This window comes from Erpetoichthys calabaricus, chromosome 5 (assembly GCF_900747795.2).
Source record: "Erpetoichthys calabaricus chromosome 5, fErpCal1.3, whole genome shotgun sequence".
NCBI classification, from domain to species: Eukaryota; Metazoa; Chordata; class Cladistia; order Polypteriformes; family Polypteridae; genus Erpetoichthys; species Erpetoichthys calabaricus.
Genome location: NC_041398.2, coordinates 83686520 through 83706239, shown reverse-complemented (window position 1 = coordinate 83706239; position 19720 = coordinate 83686520). Strand labels below are relative to the sequence as shown.

General features: G+C 37.3%; 1 protein-coding gene across 1 annotated transcript in view; it reads left to right on the top strand.

Moving 5' to 3' along the window:
* The window catches only part of lrpap1 (low density lipoprotein receptor-related protein associated protein 1), a 47881-nt gene that overhangs the window by 9351 nt on the left and 18810 nt on the right, over positions 1–19720 (top strand). The window contains exons 3-4 of the mRNA XM_028801725.2: positions 3651–3778; positions 16056–16176. Of these exons, the coding sequence (XP_028657558.2) occupies positions 3651–3778; positions 16056–16176 (249 nt within the window). The remainder of the gene's footprint in view (positions 1–3650; positions 3779–16055; positions 16177–19720) is intronic.

Sequence of the window (19720 nt, the reverse complement as noted above, 5' to 3'; positions counted from 1 at the left end):
AGTACCTATGGTCCTGGACAATTCAGAGTGGAAAGATTCCTAGTAGGCTAGGGTTGGCAAACACTAAAATATCTACACATAAGCAAATATAAAGGATAGAAGGTGCTTTTTGTATGTGTGGGTGTGTTTGTTTCTGTTTACAATGATATCCACAATGAAAGCTATTATAATTGGCAATCCCAGAGCTTGACTGTGTTCATGTACTGCATATACTGTAACATGGCTGGGAAAGCAGACCAGGATATGCAAACGGTTGGGGTACCAGCTGGTTTTCCCCTTTTAATTATAACAAAGTAGTGGGCTTTGTCAATAACAAAAAAATTAAGTGGCTTCAGTCAGCCTTCATATGGTACACAACAACAAAATAGTTGGAGCTGTGTACATCTTGAACATTGGGTCTTTATGTGATGTCGCCTTCCAGCACTGCTCTGTTTCATGCTGTTTGGGCAAGAAGGGGTGGAGCCTTCTTGGGCAATCTTGATAGGGCTAGGCCTTGTCCTTAAGTGGCTCCCTTGAAGCTGTAGAGGAAAGAGCAAATACTGATAGTGTCGGCACCCCCACCCTCATCCCAGCCTGGAACTGCTTACCTCTTCAGAGCCTGGAAGTTGATACCCAGGTCCACATGGGTGACAGTACTTCTAGGAAACAACTGCCTTTTTAATATGTTTCAGAAGGATCATGTTCCAGCCATTATTTGCCACTTTATTCCTGTATTTTTTTTTTTTTTGGTTTTTGTAACATTCATGTAGTAGTAACAGTCATAGGTAATTTACTCAAACTCTTCAGTAAAATTTGATAACTCACATTTGAAGCTGTTAATGTTGAATGTAAAAAGGGATGGATAGGATGTCCTCCAGTTGAACAGCTGTATTGGAACAAAAGAGGTTCATCTACAGTTTTAGTTTGATTTTGTTACCACTTTCTCTGATTTCATGTTGCTCTACAAAATAGTTTTACTCCCCAGGCTTAGTCTACATCAAGGCCATCAAACTGTTTACCCCAAGGGCCAGTAATAAAACTCCTCTCACCTTTTGGGGCCAGACAACTTGATCCATCAAAACACTGTTCACGACGTGTGTGCTTGCTTCCTACCTGCTAAGTGGCCAATGTCTGGGATTCATTTTGGATATAGTAATCCGCAGGCTAGCGTGCAGATGATCATCAGAGAGGCTGGATCTCAACCTTGACTTTGTAGTTTTCATCCATGAGAAAGTCTGCTCACAGGTGTATGTGCTTCCATGCCTGGTAATAAAACCACGTCATTGTTTTCAGAGTAGTAAAATTGCCACTTGAAAGTTATTTGTAAAATATAATCGGATCAGCACTATTGCTTTGCAAATCAATGAGGTCCAGTTGAAGGGTGGACAGTGCTGAATTGACAGCTATGTCAAAAGGATTTTCAAAAAGCCTAATGGCATCTGCAAGTTCAATAAATAAAATCCTGAAATTTCTACTTGTAGCATTTTTATTTAATAACTACAGTGGCTGTCAAGGTACAAAAATAGAACGTAGTCACTTTTCCACATATACCAACTGGTTTCAGGATGCCCGTTGACGTGACATGATTATTTATTCTACCCATTAAGCCAGTTTTCTTTCCTGTTATGTTCTTTGCACCATCTGTTTTAAGGCTTTAGCAGTGTGAATTGAAATAGAAGAACTTAAAGTCTTTTACACACATGCACATAGGAATAGTTTTTCTCTAGTTGCCTTTTCAAACTATGGAGGGGTAGCTAGCTCCTAGGGTGACACTGAACGATTCATCTATCCCTAGAAAAACACCAGCAGTTGTGCAGTGTCCACTATGTTGGTACTTTCATCAAGGACAATAGAAAAATTAGTAAATCCGTGTGCTGCCCTTTCTTATACTCATTTGGTAAATGTTCTTGCTGACAAACTCGCAGAATGGAGCAAGTCCCATTTCTCTTAGCTCTGCTTTTACACATTGTACACACGGCTTAAACTCACCTTCTTCAGGACTTACCTGAACCAGTTGTGATACTCTGTAGCCAGCTCTGACTGCTGGCACATTTTCTCTCATGTTTTTCATCTAAATATGGTTTGCTGTCCTGGTTTGGTTGTTTTTTTTTTTTTTTTAGTTCAAGGTTTTCTTTGCCTCCTGTTTTGTCTCGTGATGCAATAGTAGTTAAACAATACATCATCAAAAGGGCAAGTAGTTGTCAGATCTGACAAATTGTTTGTTTTTTCTTTCCAGGGAACACAAGTATTCTTCTGACCGTTTTTTGTTGAAATTTCCAACCCTGTGCATCAATCTTTTCCTTGAGATGATGGAAATCTAGTGGTTTGCGCAAGGCCTATAGTATCATCACAAATATGCTATATTTGCTAAATGAGCAGTTCACCATACAGCAGCATTCAAGTGTAACTCATATTTTACTGCTATAATGACCGCAAATAAACACCGCCATAAAGGGAAAGTTAAATTGCAGTAGGTGATGTTGCACAGTGGGAGAGAGGCAAGTAAAAAATAACACGAGTGAGGGTGATTAAAAAATAATTTTCAGGTCATAGTTTGCTGACCCCTGGTCTACACAGTAGTAATAATGCTTTAATCCCGGAATAACTCCAACTTTGATAGAAGCATTGGCGTTTATCTGCTGTTCTGTACACCTTTGGAATTGAGTTCATCTCTACAGGACTGCTACTGGCTTATCTATAATTCAGAGTTTTTCTTCTGGAATTTGGCCATTTAGTGCACAACATCAAGTAAGGATAAAGATATGCAGTATTTGGTGTTGAGTAAACGGGCACATTTCATGACTAGTTACTAATGCTAAATAAGCACTTCCAAAAACCCTTTGCGTAAATTACTATTCTTTGTTTCACAAATTAAGACCAGAGTTAAAACTCTACAGATTTCTATGTTTCAATTTCTGTGCTTATTTTTTGGTTGCATGGTGGTACTGCTGCCACACAGATCTAGTCTTGTATGTGAATCCCATGCACATTGATTATGTGGTTATAGTTTGCATGCACTCCCTGTCTGTGCAGGATTTCATCTGGGTACTCTTTTTCTTAAACATTACCAGAAATGTATACACTAGGTTAATTGGCAAGTATACATTGATCCTGTAAGTGGGGTGTTTGTGGGTGTGGGTTAAAACAATAAAAAAATGAAACTGTCTCAGATTACTTTCATAAATATGTATTTCTCTCAATAAAGAAACAAACCTGAATTATAAATCAACTTGGTTGATCCGGTGTGCAGCACATACAAACCCGTTTCATCATAATTAGGCACAATGTTTCCATGCTCATACATATCAAAAGCTTTTTATAAAAAAATAAAAAAAAACATACAAAAATAATGTTTACTTAAAACCTTGAATCATACTGTATGATCTCTGTACTAAAATTCATGTTCTGAAAGCTTAAGTGCAGTGGTTATGTGTAATACATTAAAGAACTTGCCTGCAGTGTGTGCTTCCATTAGCAAAAGCAGGGAGGTGAATGATTCTAGGCATACTGGAATTCATTTTTTTTTTTTTTTTTCATCCATCCATCTGTTGTGAAACAGTCTTGATTCATTTTAGAGCAATGGAAGTTAGAGGCTTATTCTAGTAAATCAACTTTTATCTAAAGTAAGAATGATAGTGGTCATTTTATTTATTTTTTTTGCTTTTGTTTAGTAATTCTTGCAAAATATGGTTTGAATGGAAAAAAGGACACAAGACCTTTGGAAAACAATTTTCTTAAGGATCATGAGGGTGTGCAGGATGACTTTGAAGATCCCCGATTGGAGAAACTCTGGAACAAGGTATATGGACATTTTTGAAATTATTTTGAGGACTACAACTAATGTTAATCATTTTTTTTTTTTTTTTTTTAAACATTTATAATGTGTGGAAATATTGTAATATTTCCGTTCGGGAGCCCTTGAACCCAACACCGTTGGTAATGTTACCGATGAGCTAGACAGTGAGGCAACAATAGCAAGGGGATGGTACAAATGTGCAAAGTGCTTTTATTTAAAACAAACAATCAAAACAAGTGTTCCAACAAAATGCAGCATTGCATTCAAAAATCTTCATTAAATAAATAATCCATTACAACAATGACAATTGTGGAGGTTAAAATAGAAGAACACAATCCTTTAAAACCGAGGTTAAACTGTTGTGCAGGAAGCTGTCTTTTAAAACAGGTACACAAATGCCAAGCCAGGTGTTTCTTTTAAACTAGCGTCTCACCTGCTTCTCCCATTAGGGCCCTGCAGCAGGCGAGACGCTCTCTCTGCACCTGACCTTTTTTTTGCCTACTTCTGTTACTGTCGGTCACCTTACCGATCCTTGGCTCCGGTCGGCTCCCCCTGACAGTGACTTGGGATTCCCCAACGACCAAGGCTCCCACGCTGGGGACACCACGTCCCAAGTCCCGACTCCCACTACCTTCCGTGGCCTTAAGCGGAGAGTCACTCGTCTCCCGGTCACTCCCGTCCTTCATGAAAAGAAACTCTGCAGGAGTGACAACAACTACTACGCCCTGGGTGTCAGCCTAACACCCAGGCTGTCTGCTCAGCTGCCGCGAGCCTGTCTGTGCTCGATCCGGCTTTCTCACTCCTCTGCTCGCTCACTGCTTCCTCCTGCAACCTCTGTCTTTCTCTTTCTTTCTTCCTCGTTCTCTTTTCTCTCCCCTAACCGTCTCGGGCTTCTCTATATATAATGGACATGGCAGCTGAGGCAATCAACAGTTCCCGGGATCAATTACGCTGCGGACCGTCCCTCACCCGTGCACTTAGGTGAGAAACGCCCACAGCACGAATCCTCCCGGAAACCGCTTCAGCCACACTACCACGCCCCTTGCAACGCCGCGAGCTCGGTGATTATTTACTTAAAACAAAAACCCAGCCCAGCCTTTGCTGGGAGAGCTGTGGACTCACAACACCACACCTAGTTAGTGAAATATTTTTACAATCCATATTTAAATGGATAATCATTTTTATATTTGATGTTCATATCAACATTTGTCCATGGGTTTTCAAATCTGAAGTCATTAAAGTTATTCAAGTTTAAATAATTTCTTTTTTTGGAGGCCTTCACATGTGGTGCTAAGTTCAGGGTGGTAGTTTTCATATTTTAAAAATAAAATTGTCTGTCTAGTAAATATGTTTAGTTTGAGTGTGGGCATTCCAGTGCTGCCAATATCCTAGAGCTGTGAATAACAAATCTTGATTAATTAGTGGCAGAATGGAAAGATACAGGTTTTACTTCATCCAGTATTAAGAACGAGAAAAATCCATTTAACCCAAATCATGTTGCCAATTGTTACCTGCCTAATGCATCCAGAAAAAGTGAAATAGATGTTTGAAGTCCCCTAAAATGCAGTATTAGGCTTCATTATAAGGTAATGTATTCTATATGTCTATTGGGCTTGGAGTAAAAATATACCATTTTCTAAAATTATATCAAGTTTACACTCAACTTCTTCCCAGTGTACCCACATGTGAAACTGGTTTTAATATTGCAGCTAGCGTTAGTCTTGTTTATCCATCATTCAATTTTTTTGAACTTCCATTAGTAGATCATGGCGTGACAGAGCCAATCCTTCCAGAATTCCACTCTAACAGGGCATACTCTTACATTCTGTCATGACCATCTTTTGTCATGTGCATCCTTCCAGATGGATATTGTAGTGCCCACTCATGCACATATCCATGTAAAAACTTAACTTGCAGGTCTTTAGGATCTTGTATGGGTTTTCCCCAAGGGTATAGTAGCTTCCAAGTACTGCTTTGTACCCATGTTTCTGAAACTGAGTCAGTATCACTAACGGCAGTGTGGTATAGCAGGTCCATGGTTCTGAAAGAATGCCTATTTTATTAAATAATCCATTGGCCATGTCAGTCTCCATGGGCACACTCACGCAGCTTCAGGAGCTGGTGAAGTAATTGGGGTGAGACACATCTACACGTAAGGGTGCGATCTTTCTTAATTGCTTCCTGCGGTGCATGATTGAGATGCTGCGCCCACGGAGCTGTATAAGTACAGGCTGGCACAGGAAAAACAAGGAAACGAGAAAGGGAGGCAGAGCGAGAGTGCAGCATTGGGGTGGAGAGAGAATGAGCCAGCTGCTAATGTGGGGAAAGGATCAGCATTCTAGGACCAGAGCACCCCTACTGATTGTGCAGCAGAGTGAGAGTGATCAAGGTGGCGTCCTCTTCAGGGATCCAAGGGATGACTGTGTGAGCGAGAACGATGATGAGAGGACAACCGACCTCAAGTAGTCTGACAGACGCCGATGGAGGCAGCCAAGATGGGGGGGCGGGATGGAGAGGACTGTCGCTAATGAAGTCTCCACCAGCTGAGCAAGCAATGGATGAGCTGGGGAGATTAGGAAGGAGTTGTGCTCAGCTCGTTTGACCCAGTGACTGTTAAGTTTTTATCCTCATGTTTAGGTTTGTCTTTTAATTACTTGGATTTTTACCCATTTAGTTGAATTTATTTTTTGGAAGCACTGCATTTTTGGACACAAATTGCTTTATTTTTTTTATTATTTTTTTTATATAAATTGTTTAATAAAAGCACTTGAACACTTTCCGCCATCCTGTTGCCTGGAGTGTTTTGTCCCCATCTGCTATGCTTATCTGGTTACATTATTGACAGTGTCTTGTTAAAGAGGCTCCCAAATAGGAAAGAGGGTTCATGGAGCCAGATCCACACTGTTACACACTGTGCCAACATGCTATCATATTTATTCCTTCCATAATATTCTTTCATGTCTCCAGACAATTTTTTTTTTTTTTTCTTGTACTCTATAATCCTTCATTTTAACCCTTTTCCCTGGAATGTCGCTAGTTGCATTACATCCTCCTTTTAATATGGAGGCAAAAGCTCAATATATTCCAGTTTACATATATCTTGTACATCTCCTATCTTGGCTTGTACTTTTCATTGAGTACCATATAAACAGCATCATTTTAGTCTTTTTATTCACATCTGTTCCCTCATTTTGGACAGTGATTCCTCTGATGGGGATGTTTTGGCTCCAATTTGCCGATTATGCAAGACAATCTCTTTTCTACCTTCTGTATTGAAATTTCATTTATTTAAAGTAAAATTTTTTCCAATCTTTGCAAACTTTGTTGGCTCTAGAACATATGGTAAGCCATAATATAATGTCAACTGTATATGTAAGCAACTTGTCCTTTTGCATTTAACTAAATGATTTTATATACATTTAACAAAAGCAGTAACCCCAGCAATATTTCCCATGAGACCCCCTTTTTTTGATTTTCTGTAATGTACAAGTATTTTCCCCATCTTGACAACCTCCATTTTTACATATTTGTGACAATGAGTCCCATCTGGGCAAAAGAGACACCTTTATACTAAAATGCTATTCATTGACTTCAGTTCAGCTTCTAACCATCACCCCTCAGAAGCTCATAGGGAAGTTGAGACTGTTAGACTACAACACTTCCTTATGCAACCAGATCCTGGACATCCTGATGGGAGATCCCCCAGAAACACTATCTCCAATACCATCACGCTGTGTACTCTGCACACTTCTGGTCAGTTTGCTGACTCATGATTGTACAGCTAAACACAGCTGTAACTCCATCATTAAGTCTGCAGATGATACAGTTGTGATGGGTTTTGCCAGTAATGGGGATTAGTCCTTTTAAAGAGTAAAGATACAACGGTTAGAGGACTGGTGCAAGTACAACAATCTTGTCTGTTAATGTGGACATGACTACATGTCCACACCCCACTGCACATTGTTAGCTCTGTGGTTCTGTTGGTCAAAAGGACCACATTCCTTGGTGTTCACCTGACAGTTGACCCTAATTGGTAAATTAACACCACCTCCAAGGCCAAGAAGGTGCTGCAGCATCTCTACTTTCTTCGGTGGCTGAAGAAGGCAAGTTTACCCCCCATCCTCATCTCATTGCACAGTGGCAACATTGAGAGTGATCTGAACAGCTGCATCACTGTCTAGTTTGTTAACTGCAGAGTCTCTGACCATAAGGTCCTACAACAAATAGTGCACATTGTAGAAGCTATCATTGGGACCTCTCTGCCCTCCATTAAATACATCCTTTTCTAAAGCAGATGCAGAAAAAGCATTTGATGTGGTTGAATGGGACTACCAGTTCAGCACATTGCTCGAATTTGGGTTTGGCCCAAATATATGTACATGAATCAAATAACTCTAATAGTCCAGAAGCCTCTGTTTGTATTAAAAACTTTATTTCAATCTTCTTCAACTAGAATGTGGTCCTTAACAAGGATGCCCCCTATAACCGTTGCTCTTTGCAATCACCATTGAGCATTTGGCCATTCACTTTCTAAATGTATTGGAGACAAAGAGGATTTCCGGAGGTGGTCTTGAACAGAAATTTTCACTATATGTAGATGATAATATGGTATTGTATACATCAGACCCACAAACTTCTTTACCAGCAGTCTTCAGTGAAATAGCAGAATTTCAAAAGATATCTGGAGTCAAAATTAATTTGAATAAAACTGTGCTTTTTCCAGTGAACTCTCTACCACACAATATTAGACTGAACACCTTCCCACTTATTTTAGCAGATCCGTTCAAATACCTGGTGTAAACATCACAAGTAAACAAAGATCTTTTTCAACATAATTTAGCTATCGTCATAGAAACAAACAAGATGTAATCAGATGGTCTACCCTCCATCTCACATTAGCAGGGAGAATTTAATACTGTCAAGATGAACATCCTTGCCAAGCTTCTATTTGTATTTCAGAGCATCCCCATATACATTGAGGTTTCTGAACTCTTTTAGGACCCCACCAATGGGATGGCATGCCAAATTGCTACTGCTGCATCTGTGGAGGACTGCTCATCAGTCGCCAAGGCTACTACAGGTTCATAGCGCAGCAGCATAGCACTGCGAAAACAACTACGAGCCAATCAAGATCGCACTATAAGCACTTGTTGCCGATGGGTAATGCAAAGAACATTATAAATGCAGGGAGCAGTATAATTTGGCCACTGACCTGGCCCCGACTATGCCTGTTTGCTGTGTCTGTGTATAGGAGAGTGGTAGCTCCCGCTGCAATAAATGACCCTGCTGTTCCTGTTTCAAGCTGAATAAAGCCGGTTTGACTAAAGTACTAAGACTCAGTCTCACAACATTAATAGTTTGTTCTTTAAGAAACTAGATTAAATTTTAACCTCATTATTTGGAATTTGAAACATCCACACATCCAAAGGCGACTCTACAATGACATACAGCAGAAGGAGGCATGGCACTACCTAACTTTCAGTTTTATTACTGGGTGGCAAATATACAGCTATGAAGACATGGACATCAACAGAAATTGATGAATATACACAGGCCTGGTTTGCAATAGAAATTAAATCCTACTGTACTTCTTTAAATGCCTTACTTTGTGCCCTAGTAAATACAAATTATCATCAATATACTAATAATCCAGTTATTCATCAGTCACTCAGAATATGGGACCAATATAGGAAGCACTTTAACACTAGAATTACCAGAGTCTATGAAAAAACTTGTAGATCCGGCCCACCTTAAAACCGTTCTCACCTCACCTTTGTCTGCTAAATGTGCCGATTAACATGGGCAGCAAGCAGCCAGCTATTCTATCCCCCACCGCCGCAGAATGTCCACTAAGTTTTCCCAGCTCATGCCTTGTTTGATTCACTAGGAGTGACTGAAGTGCTGGAGTTTTAGAGTGGAAATAATAGATCGCTATTTGGAACAGACGCAGTTCATGTGTGTTTCGTTTCTACAGTAATCTGTGTAAACACATTTTTAAAACGGAAACGTTTTTCATATTTTAGTAGTAAATCACAAAATGTAGGCATAAACTATACAATGTATGAAGCCTGAAGTCCAAAGATCAAGTAAACACTTTAACGAAAGGTTCAAGGATGATACAACAGCTTCTGTGGCGCAGCGGTAAGATTTGCTGACTTGTAATCAAGAGTCCCCGGTTTGATGCCCACTCACTCCTATATTTGCCGTTTTCAGTAGTGAGCTGCTCCTTTGTTAATATTATACAGTACACACAAACATTTGGTTTTAGTCTGTAACACACGGTGTGCATTTATAGGACTTGTAAAAGTTACCGTTTTTTTTTTTTTTTTTTTTACTTCTCTCTAAATCACGATACATACTAGATGTTATGATACTAAAGCCACCTGAATTATCTTACCAATCAGGAAAGTTTTAGTATAACTATATATCTCCCTGCCTTTTCCTGATTGGATAGTTTTAAATAATCTTTAGCTCCCCTGTGCTTTGCCTTTCCAGTACGTAATCACCTTCTCAGTTCTAAAGCAGTCATTTTTGCTAGTGTAGGTCCCTGTGTTTCAAAATTCATTATTTACTCCTTAAAAGCAGAAACTGTAACTGTAGAATTATAACAATTTATAAAAAAATTACACACACGCTTTGGAGGAAGCAACCTAACTGATAAACTATTGCATAATTTTTCATGTATAGGTCATAAAATTTAGGACTAAAAAAAAATGAGAAGTGACCAAACAACCAATACTTGTTTTATATTTCCCATGTTGTAGTATGTATACTGTAGTTTATATTATGTGGTTAGCTTCAGCTTTCTCAAACCATTGTGCTGCTACTGCCTTGAATAACAAAAGAGCAAACAAAATCATCAAGTGACTGCTTTTTGTCACAATGTGCTAATTTTAAATGAAGAGTTTAATCTCAAAACATGATAAATACCATCTCCAGTCTTAGTTATGTGTTAATGTATTGATATGTTTGGATAAGTTAGTAAGGTCTAAGCCATTTCAAGCATTATATAGTATGAAAAGATATGAGTTTTGAATTCTATTCTACACTTGACTGGAAGCCAGTGTAAATGATTAAGAATATGAGTTATGCGATTGTACTTCTTATTCCTAGTAAGATAACAGCAATAAATAAGATACATATAAAAATACAAGAAATCACATCTCTGTATTTGAATTATTGTCTAAAAACAGACTCAAATGTTGACTCCCAAAACTGCATGTGCATCTCAGAAGACACATTAGTAATTGACAATTGGTTTATTTACAAAAATAGAAAGAAAAGATTTTTGTTACCATCCTGTTTTATTTCCATTTTTGAGTATACAAATTGAGTTTCAGTTTAGTTACTGCTTTTCATTCAGCTTTTAGTTTCAATTCAATTTCGCTTAAATGCTTTTTCATTAGTTATTTGTAGTAATAAATCTTGTTCACAGTAATTTGGCTTCAGCTTCACTGCAACCCTGCTCAGGATAAAGTGAGTTTAGGAGATGGATGGACTGATAATTACTTTGTAAGGTGAACCTGATGCTATGCATCAACTACTTTTTCCAAGTATTTTTGAGAGAGAATTTTAGATGGGTCTCTTATTATTGAGCATATTTGGGTATAGCTTTTGAATATTTTTTTACACCTTCTGTAATTGTTTGTCAGCTAATACTTTGCATGCTTTAAGAACTGTGCCAGTTAATAAATATATATATTGATAATATAAATAAGAGCTGCTGCCAATATAGTGGTAGTTTTCATTTAGAAATGAGTTATGATTTCCTTTTCAGCTATAAAGTTAAAATGGCAAAGGCAGTATGTACAAGGATAGTGCACTGCAATAAAGTATGTGAAATATGGAATACAGTATTATTTTTATCATTACAAAGGATAATAAAATCTATGCTGCTAATGCAGTGACTTTTACAGTTCAGACTTCCGATTTGTTAAAATTTGCAATGTTAGAAACAATACAGTAATCCCTCCTCCATCGCGGGGGTTGCGTTCCAGAGCCACCCGCGAAATAAGAAAATCCGCGAAGTAGAAACCATATGTTTATATGGTTATTTTTATATTGTCATGCTTTTGTCACAGATTTGCGCAGAAACACAGGAGGTTGTAGAGAGACAGGAATGTTATTCAAGCACTGCAAACAAACATTTGTCTCTTTTTCAAAAGTTTAAACTGTGCTCCATGACAAGACAGAGATGACAGTTCTGTCTCACAATTAAAAGAATGCAAACATATCTTCCTCTTCAAAGGAGTGCTCGTCAGGAGCAGAGACTGTCATAAAGACAGAGAAAGCAAACAAATCAATAGGGCTGTTTGGCTTTTTAAGTATGCGAAGCACCGTGGCACAAAGCTGTTGAAGGCGGCAGCTCACACCCCCTCTGTCAGGAGCAGGGAGAGAGAGAGAGAGAGAGAGCGCGAGATAGAGAGAGATAGAGAAAAACAAACATGCAAAAATCAATACGTGCCCTTCGAGCTTTTAAGTATGCGAAGCACCTTGCAGCATGTCGCTTCACTAAGCAGCTGCACAGAAGGTAGCAACGTGAAGATAATCTTTCAGCATTTTTAGACGAGCGTCCGTATCGTCTAGGTGTGCGAACAGCCCCCCTGCTCACACCCCCTACGTCAGGATCAGAGAAAGCGCAAGAGAGAGAAAGAGAAAAGTAAGTTGGGTAGCTTCTCAGCCATCTGCCAATAGCGTTCGTTGTATGAAGTCAACTGGGCAAAGCAACTGAGGAAGCATGTACCAGAAATTAAAAGGACCCATTGTCCCCAGAAATCCGCGAACCAGCAAAAAATCCGCGATATATATTTAAATATGCTTACATATAGAAGCCGCGAAAGGCGAAGCGCGATATAGCGAGGGATCACTGTACACAAGACTTATTTTTTTCATCTGCTAGCCTGGAATAGTATTCAGAGCTGACTGGCAACTTTTTAAAATTTATTTTTTTATACCAATTAATACTATCCACCCATTCAGTTCAAAAGACGTGCAGCTTTGTTCCTCTCTATCTATACTGCAGTTTTTGACAATCTAAATTGAGCATTTGAGTGCTGTTATTAAGACAGGATGTTTCTTTGAGTTCTTGTCACCGTAGTTTTGGTTATGGTATTGTATCTAAGATTGTCTTTCAAAGACACGCATGTTGACTTATTTGTAATGTTTGCCAAAAGTAAGTTTAAGTTTAGTATAAAATCTTCAAATTATGAAATACAGATGCAGTGTAGGTGTTGTACTGTTCCCTCTTTAGCCTATGATTGCATTTGTGAGGGCAGGAACAAGTTATATGCAATAACGTTTAGTAGTTAGAGAATTTTATGATTAGTAAAATACTTAAGTTGAATCTCAACACTACAAATAGTATTTACATCCAATAACTAATAATGAGTTGGTTTTTCAACAATATGCCAAAACCCTACCATGCTTTATGCATAAAGCATTTGTAAAAGTTGTCTTTTCCATATCTACAGGAATATGAATATTACAAACACCCAATAACACTACATGATTATAATTTTTAGTTAGGTCAGATAAAAAGCAGCTACTGTACATTTAGTCACAAATAATGAATATAACTCAGGTAGTTAAAATTTAATTTTTTTAATTTTTTTTTAAATCACTAAATTTGTACTCCTTCATGGATGTAAAATTGACCAAAGTAACATGTAGTTCCTCTCATAAAATTATTCGAAGGACACCCTGATGTCTGAAGAAGGATAAAACCATTCTGTGCTATCTTAACTAAAGGGCAGCATTAGATTTACTTAGCCAGGTTTCAGTAAGTACCCAAAGATTATTACCCAGTGTTCTGTTGTTAACCAAAGTAGCTTTGTATACTTGTGAGTTAATATTTAGCAACCAGCATTTTAAACTACAAATATGTTTTTGAACTGTTTTTTATATTTTAATTTGAATCCAGATTTCATTTTAATTCTAGGTCCAGTTGTGGTCTCCATTGATTGACATTTTGCTACATGAATCAGTTTTTGAGATTCCCCTTACTGGGTGAAAAGCAGGTGGATTTGCAAACAGTCTCTGATTTTTTTTTTTTTTTTTTAACTTCTGGTATTTTGACTTGTCAGTGATGCAAGTTTGTAGCCGTTTTTTACGATAATACATAGTCTCCTCAAGTTAGAATGAAAATCATTCCCCAAACATTTTTCCAGTTATTATCAAAGTCCGTGTTTTTCTTTGCACACCAGGTTATTAATGACTACCAAAAGGAACAGATTACATCCCCACACTACATGCATATGTGCATTTAATAGATGGAGATGAAATAGCTTGGGCTTTTTTGCCCTTGCTGTTCTTTTACTTGACTTGACTTAATTTGGTTATACAGTAATCCCTCCTCCATCGCGGGGGTTGCGTTCCAGAGCCACCCGCGAAATAAGAAAATCTGCGAAGTAGAAACCATATGTTTATATGGTTATTTTTATATTGTCATGCTTGGGTCACAGATTTGCGCAGAAACACAGGAGGTTGTAGAGAGACAGGAACGTTATTCAAACACTGCAAACAAACATTTGTCTCTTTTTCAAAAGTTTAAACTGTGTTCCATGACAAGACAGAGATGACAGTTCTGTCTCACAATTAAAAGAATGCAAACATATCTTCCTCTTCAAAGGAGTGCGCGTCAGGAGCACAGAATGTCACATAGATAGAGAAAACAATCTCTAGCAAACAAATCAATAGGGCTGTTTGGCTTTTAAGTATGCGAAGCACCGCGGCACAAAGCTGTTGAAGGCGGCAGCTCACACCCCCTCCGTCAGGAGCAGAGAGAGAGAGAGAGAGAGAGATTGTTTTTCAGTCAAAAATCAATACGTGCCCTTCGAGCTTTTAAGTATGCGAAGCACCGTGCAGCTTGTCGTTTCAGTCAAAAATCAATACGTGCCCTTCGAGCTTTTAAGTATGCGAAGCTTCAGGAAGCAGCTTCACAAAAGATAGCAACGTGAAGATAATCTTTCAGCATTTTTAGACGAGCGTCCGTATCGTCTAGGTGTGCGAACAGCCCCCCTGCTCAATCCCCATACGTCAGGATCAGAGAAAGTCAGCGCAAGAGAGACAGAGAAAAGTAAGTTGGGTAGCTTCTCAGCCATCTGCCAATAGCGTCCCTTGTATGAAATCAACTGGGCAAACCAACTGAGGAAGCATGTACCAGAAATTAAAAGACCCATTGTCCGCAGAAATCCGCGAACCAGCAAAAAATCCGCGATATATATTTAAATTTGCTTATATATAAAATCCGCGATGGAGTGAAGCCGCGAAAGGCGAAGCGCGATATACCGAGGGATCACTGTATGTTCTTGAGTTGCTGTGTCTTTTCCAATAAGTTTTACTGAGCATTTGCTAAGCAGTCACTGTTGCTGGGGATCTGTGGCTGTTTTCAGCGGCCCTGAGTATGTCTTCATTAGTTATTTTAGTGTTCACTTTTTTATTATATATCCCCTACAGTCATTGCTTATACATATACCTGTATGATGTAGCATTATAAAAGATAAAGCATATAATGGATATGTATGGCCAAATAAAACCACAAAATGACTTTTGAAAGTGCAGTGTTTCAATATAGATTTAATAAACTTGTAAAATTTTATTGAAAGTATTATCAGTTGCATTTGGTTACAGCAAATAACGTAACATTTATCAAATTAGCCAAAACAGATATATAGCATTTTGGCATGAAACTCGTCATATATTATAATGACCATCTTAATTTTCACTTCTTCCAGAGTAACAAATAAGTGTGAAATTACTTTTAACCAACTGTTGTGCCTTTTCTTGTATTCTTTTTTCAGAGGTTGGATTTAGAGCCTGCTGATAATCAAAAGCCTCTTTTAATTTGTGTGCTGCACAGCTACCCTGGGCAGCTGCTGTAGTATCCTGTTAGACGCACAGCAAGCCATTTGTTGAGCCTGTCAGGCGCACAAACTGAGTAGTTTTATTATCAAAGCTAGCTAGCGGAGACAGCATGAGGCTAAGTGGACCCACTGCATGAGAATTTATATGCAAAGACTTAAGTTCAGTTCTTCAATTAAACATGTAATGATTTGGATCATGATAGAGAATGATAAAGAGATGGATGTTGGAGAAAAGTGATGGGGTGGACCTGTATCGAAATACAGTAAGTAGGTTATGAAATGTGATGAATGGTATAAAAGGTGGCATGTTTTCTCAGTTGCACTTTTGTAGAGCTTGATGTAACATGGTATGCAGTATTTTATTCTGTAATATTTGTAATGTCAATTTTTTTTTTTTTTTTTTTGGTTGTCCTTATCAGGCAAAAACATCTGGGAAATTTTCTGAAGAAGAGCTACAGAGTTTACACAGGGAGTTCCAGCATCACAAGGATAAAATACAGGAGTATAATATAGCAATGGAAACTGTGAGCAGAACTGAAGGTAACTAGATTCTGCTTGTAATTACTAGTCATTATTTGGGTACTATACTGTTCGGCTTTTTACTGAGCCTTTTGAGTAAAGAAGACCTTTCTTTTACGTATGCATTTATGGTTTAACCTGCCTTAAATTCCAGTGGTATAAACAAATAAACTACAACCATAATCTTTTTAATGGCATTCATCCAGAGCTTGGCCAGTTGACTAAAATGGGTGGATCTCCATAGTTTCTTTCATGATCCTTTTGAATTATCTCATATGTAACCTAAGCAGCAGTCTCACCTAACTAAAAATAGGGAAGAAATATGTTTGAAAAATGCATATTATAATCTGGGCTTGTAAAAGAGTATTTTTGAAAGTGTATGTGAGAAGGTTTTTTTATTAAACTGATTTACAAATTTGGAATAAAAAATCTGGCATGACCTTAATATCTATATATTAGCTTATACAAATTGCAGCATGCATGTTTTTTTTTTTTTTTTTTTCCCCCTGACGTTTTTTCAAACCACTACATTTAAATCATGTATAATTATGGGTAAGACTGTTAAAGTTAAAACATTTTACATTTTTTATTTTCTCCCATGGAAGCTTCATGTTGTTTAACAAGAGACTGTTTTGTAATTACACTCCAAGTGATTAGATAGTTAATTTACTAATATAATATTGAGAATAGGGTTTGGGGACTGCACATTACACAGCTGATTTACACAACTCTCCTCGGTCTTACATTATTTTGCTAGAAAGGAAAGTTTAGCTGTTGGCTTGCATTGTGAATGTATAGCCCCAGCTCTTTTACTGCTGCAGTTTAATCATGGCGTGGATCTTGTATGCAACTTCTAACTGGTTTTAACGGTATCATCAAAAACAGAGTTTTATGAAAAATGTGTGTCAGATTGTGAAGGAAAAGTGACGTTTATTTTTAGACCTTTCACTCCTACTGTCTGATGGTGACCATTGGCTGCCTAATTGTCTTAGAAAAGTACAGCATGTTTTAATTAAAAAAAATCCTTAGATCCAACCTCTGCATCCGTGCCCTATTTCTCTGCAAATTTTAAGATATATTAATAAAAGTAGTGAGAAGTCAAGCAAAATGACACCTTTATTGGCTAACTAAAAAGATTACAATATGCAAGAAGGGGCGTGAGTTGCCTCGAAAGCTTGCAAATTGTAATCTTTTTAGTTAGCCAATAAAAGGTGTCATTTTGCTTGACTTTAATGGCTAACACGGTACAACACCCTAGTACTACTTACTACAAGTAAAATTGAATGTATACGTCTAGCACAAATTTGAGTGTTAGTACATTGTTCTTTAAAAAATGGTATTCCATTTATATGTGAAAAATCAAATGGGGTTTTCCTGTTTTGTAAAATTTGAGTTTGAGAACAGTTATCTGTTTATGGTTATTTAAAAGGATGTTTTTGGAATGTTTTTTTATCTGCAAGACAAATATACTTTTGTGGCTAACTCTGTTTGGCTCGCTTCTGCACTTTTTAAAAAATCTAAGTGCCTAAGTATCTCTCGATACTATGCTTGTATCAGAAAATAAATGGCAAATTATGTAATGACAAGGAAAAAGCAAGGGTTTTAAGGATGCCATTTTCTGAAAATGTTTTAGTCATTAAAATTGAAGTGTTCCTGTACAAACCTTCTATTTTATGCCACCCTCCTTTTAAGTGTGTTAACTAGAGTGTAACTGAATCTGAATTATCCTTACTATTATGTATTACTGTATTTTGTTTTCCTGATTCCTTTGTCTTGTATTTTGAAGACTTACAATATAGGACGCAGTACAGTTGTTTGTGCTTTTTTTGTCTGTCCCTTTTTTCCCTTTTCTTTTAATGGTTGCAACACTGGAAGTTAAAGTGATCAGGATAAGAGTAAGACAGAGATGAGAAGTGTAATAACACCTTTGGTTTTTCTTCTTTTTTTTTTTTTTTTTTTAAAACTAGTGCCTTAGCACTACATCATTGCTGCCTGCATCTAAAGTCATAAAGAAGAATATAGTTACATGAAGGAAATTGCAAAATATTTCAAAAATAAAAATACTTTGGAAACATTCATTTTATCTGCATTGTTTCTTCCTGCCAGTGACATATGTATATTTGTAAAGGCCATACTTGTTTTGCAGGAGCAAAGTACAATTATTAAATTATTCTGGATATTTTTAAATCTGGGATTTTTCTCATGATTTAGCCATGTACTGAAATGCATATTGAAGTGAAGTGTCAAGGATGAAGTAGCATATCATTTGTTAACAAAGAAACCTTTAATTGATCAAAACTCCTCATTGTTGTATGGAGGCAAAAAGACATTTTTTTTTTGCTTGTGCCATGGTTGTGGTGGTGTTTAAATATATTTAGGCCATAATTTTTGATCCAAGCCCAAACCTTCACAATATACCAATTTAGTTTCTTTCAGAAGCCTTTTCTTTGTCTAGAAATGAAACCTGATATTGTTATGAGGGTAAAAAAACCTCATATTATCATTCTTTAATTTAATATTATTTATTGTATCATTATGCTGCTGCTGGAGAATGTGAATTTCCCATTGGGATTAATAAAGTATCTATCTCTCTATCTATCTAAATTTTCATCAGAAGGCAGGGATAGAATAAAATGACTGTTATTTAATAAATTCTGTCTTCTTCCATGAAATAAAAGAAGGCAGTACTTTTTCTTTTTTCAGGCAGTTAGTCTTTCAAGTGATTTCTTGTTTATTTGTTTATCAGACCTTTTGAGATAAAATTAAAAAAAAAAACACTAATCACATAAATGCATGTAATTAATCCCATGTAACCTTAAAACATGTAATTTTAAAATTTAATGCGTAAATCATGAAGTAAATGCATACTGAGTCACAAATGTAGAATCAACACAAAGGAATTAAAAAATGGCATAGGTTAAACTTAAACAATGACCTTAAACCTGAACTTTTAACAACATACAGTACTACTTGATTAAGTACAGCCTGAATTTGAACGCCTTCCTAAAAGGCAAGTAGATAAGAAGGCACTAAGAAAACGAGGCCAACATATTAATTAACAAATCAGCATAGCACACGAGACACAGACATGTCAAAGTAAAAATTAAACAGTCAAAACCACTGTTGACTGTGAATGTACTGCTGAAAGCCGATTTTAATTGGAAGAAAAAGCGCCTCTTAAATGGGCGTACATTAAAAGTTGTGTTAAAACTCCATAAATACTATCCTCATTTGTTCATCATCATCAATGACTTGATCATTGTACTCTCCAGCAGTGTATTTCAATTTGTGCGCCATGGAAATAAGTTTGGTGCCCCTGGGTCCTGACCAGAGAGAGAGACAGAGACGCACTCCTCCTTTTGTATATGTTTTGGTCTCTGAACAAACGTACTGGTACAATGACATTAAAGAATGACTTTTCAAGGCATGCATAGTGCTACATTTTGTATTGCATCCTGCGACAGTCTGGAGCGATCATCTTAACTTCACTTAGGATACTTTCTGAAAGATAGCGACCACTTATCAGTAAACTGTTTCAGCAAAACAGTCATGATGACAACTAACC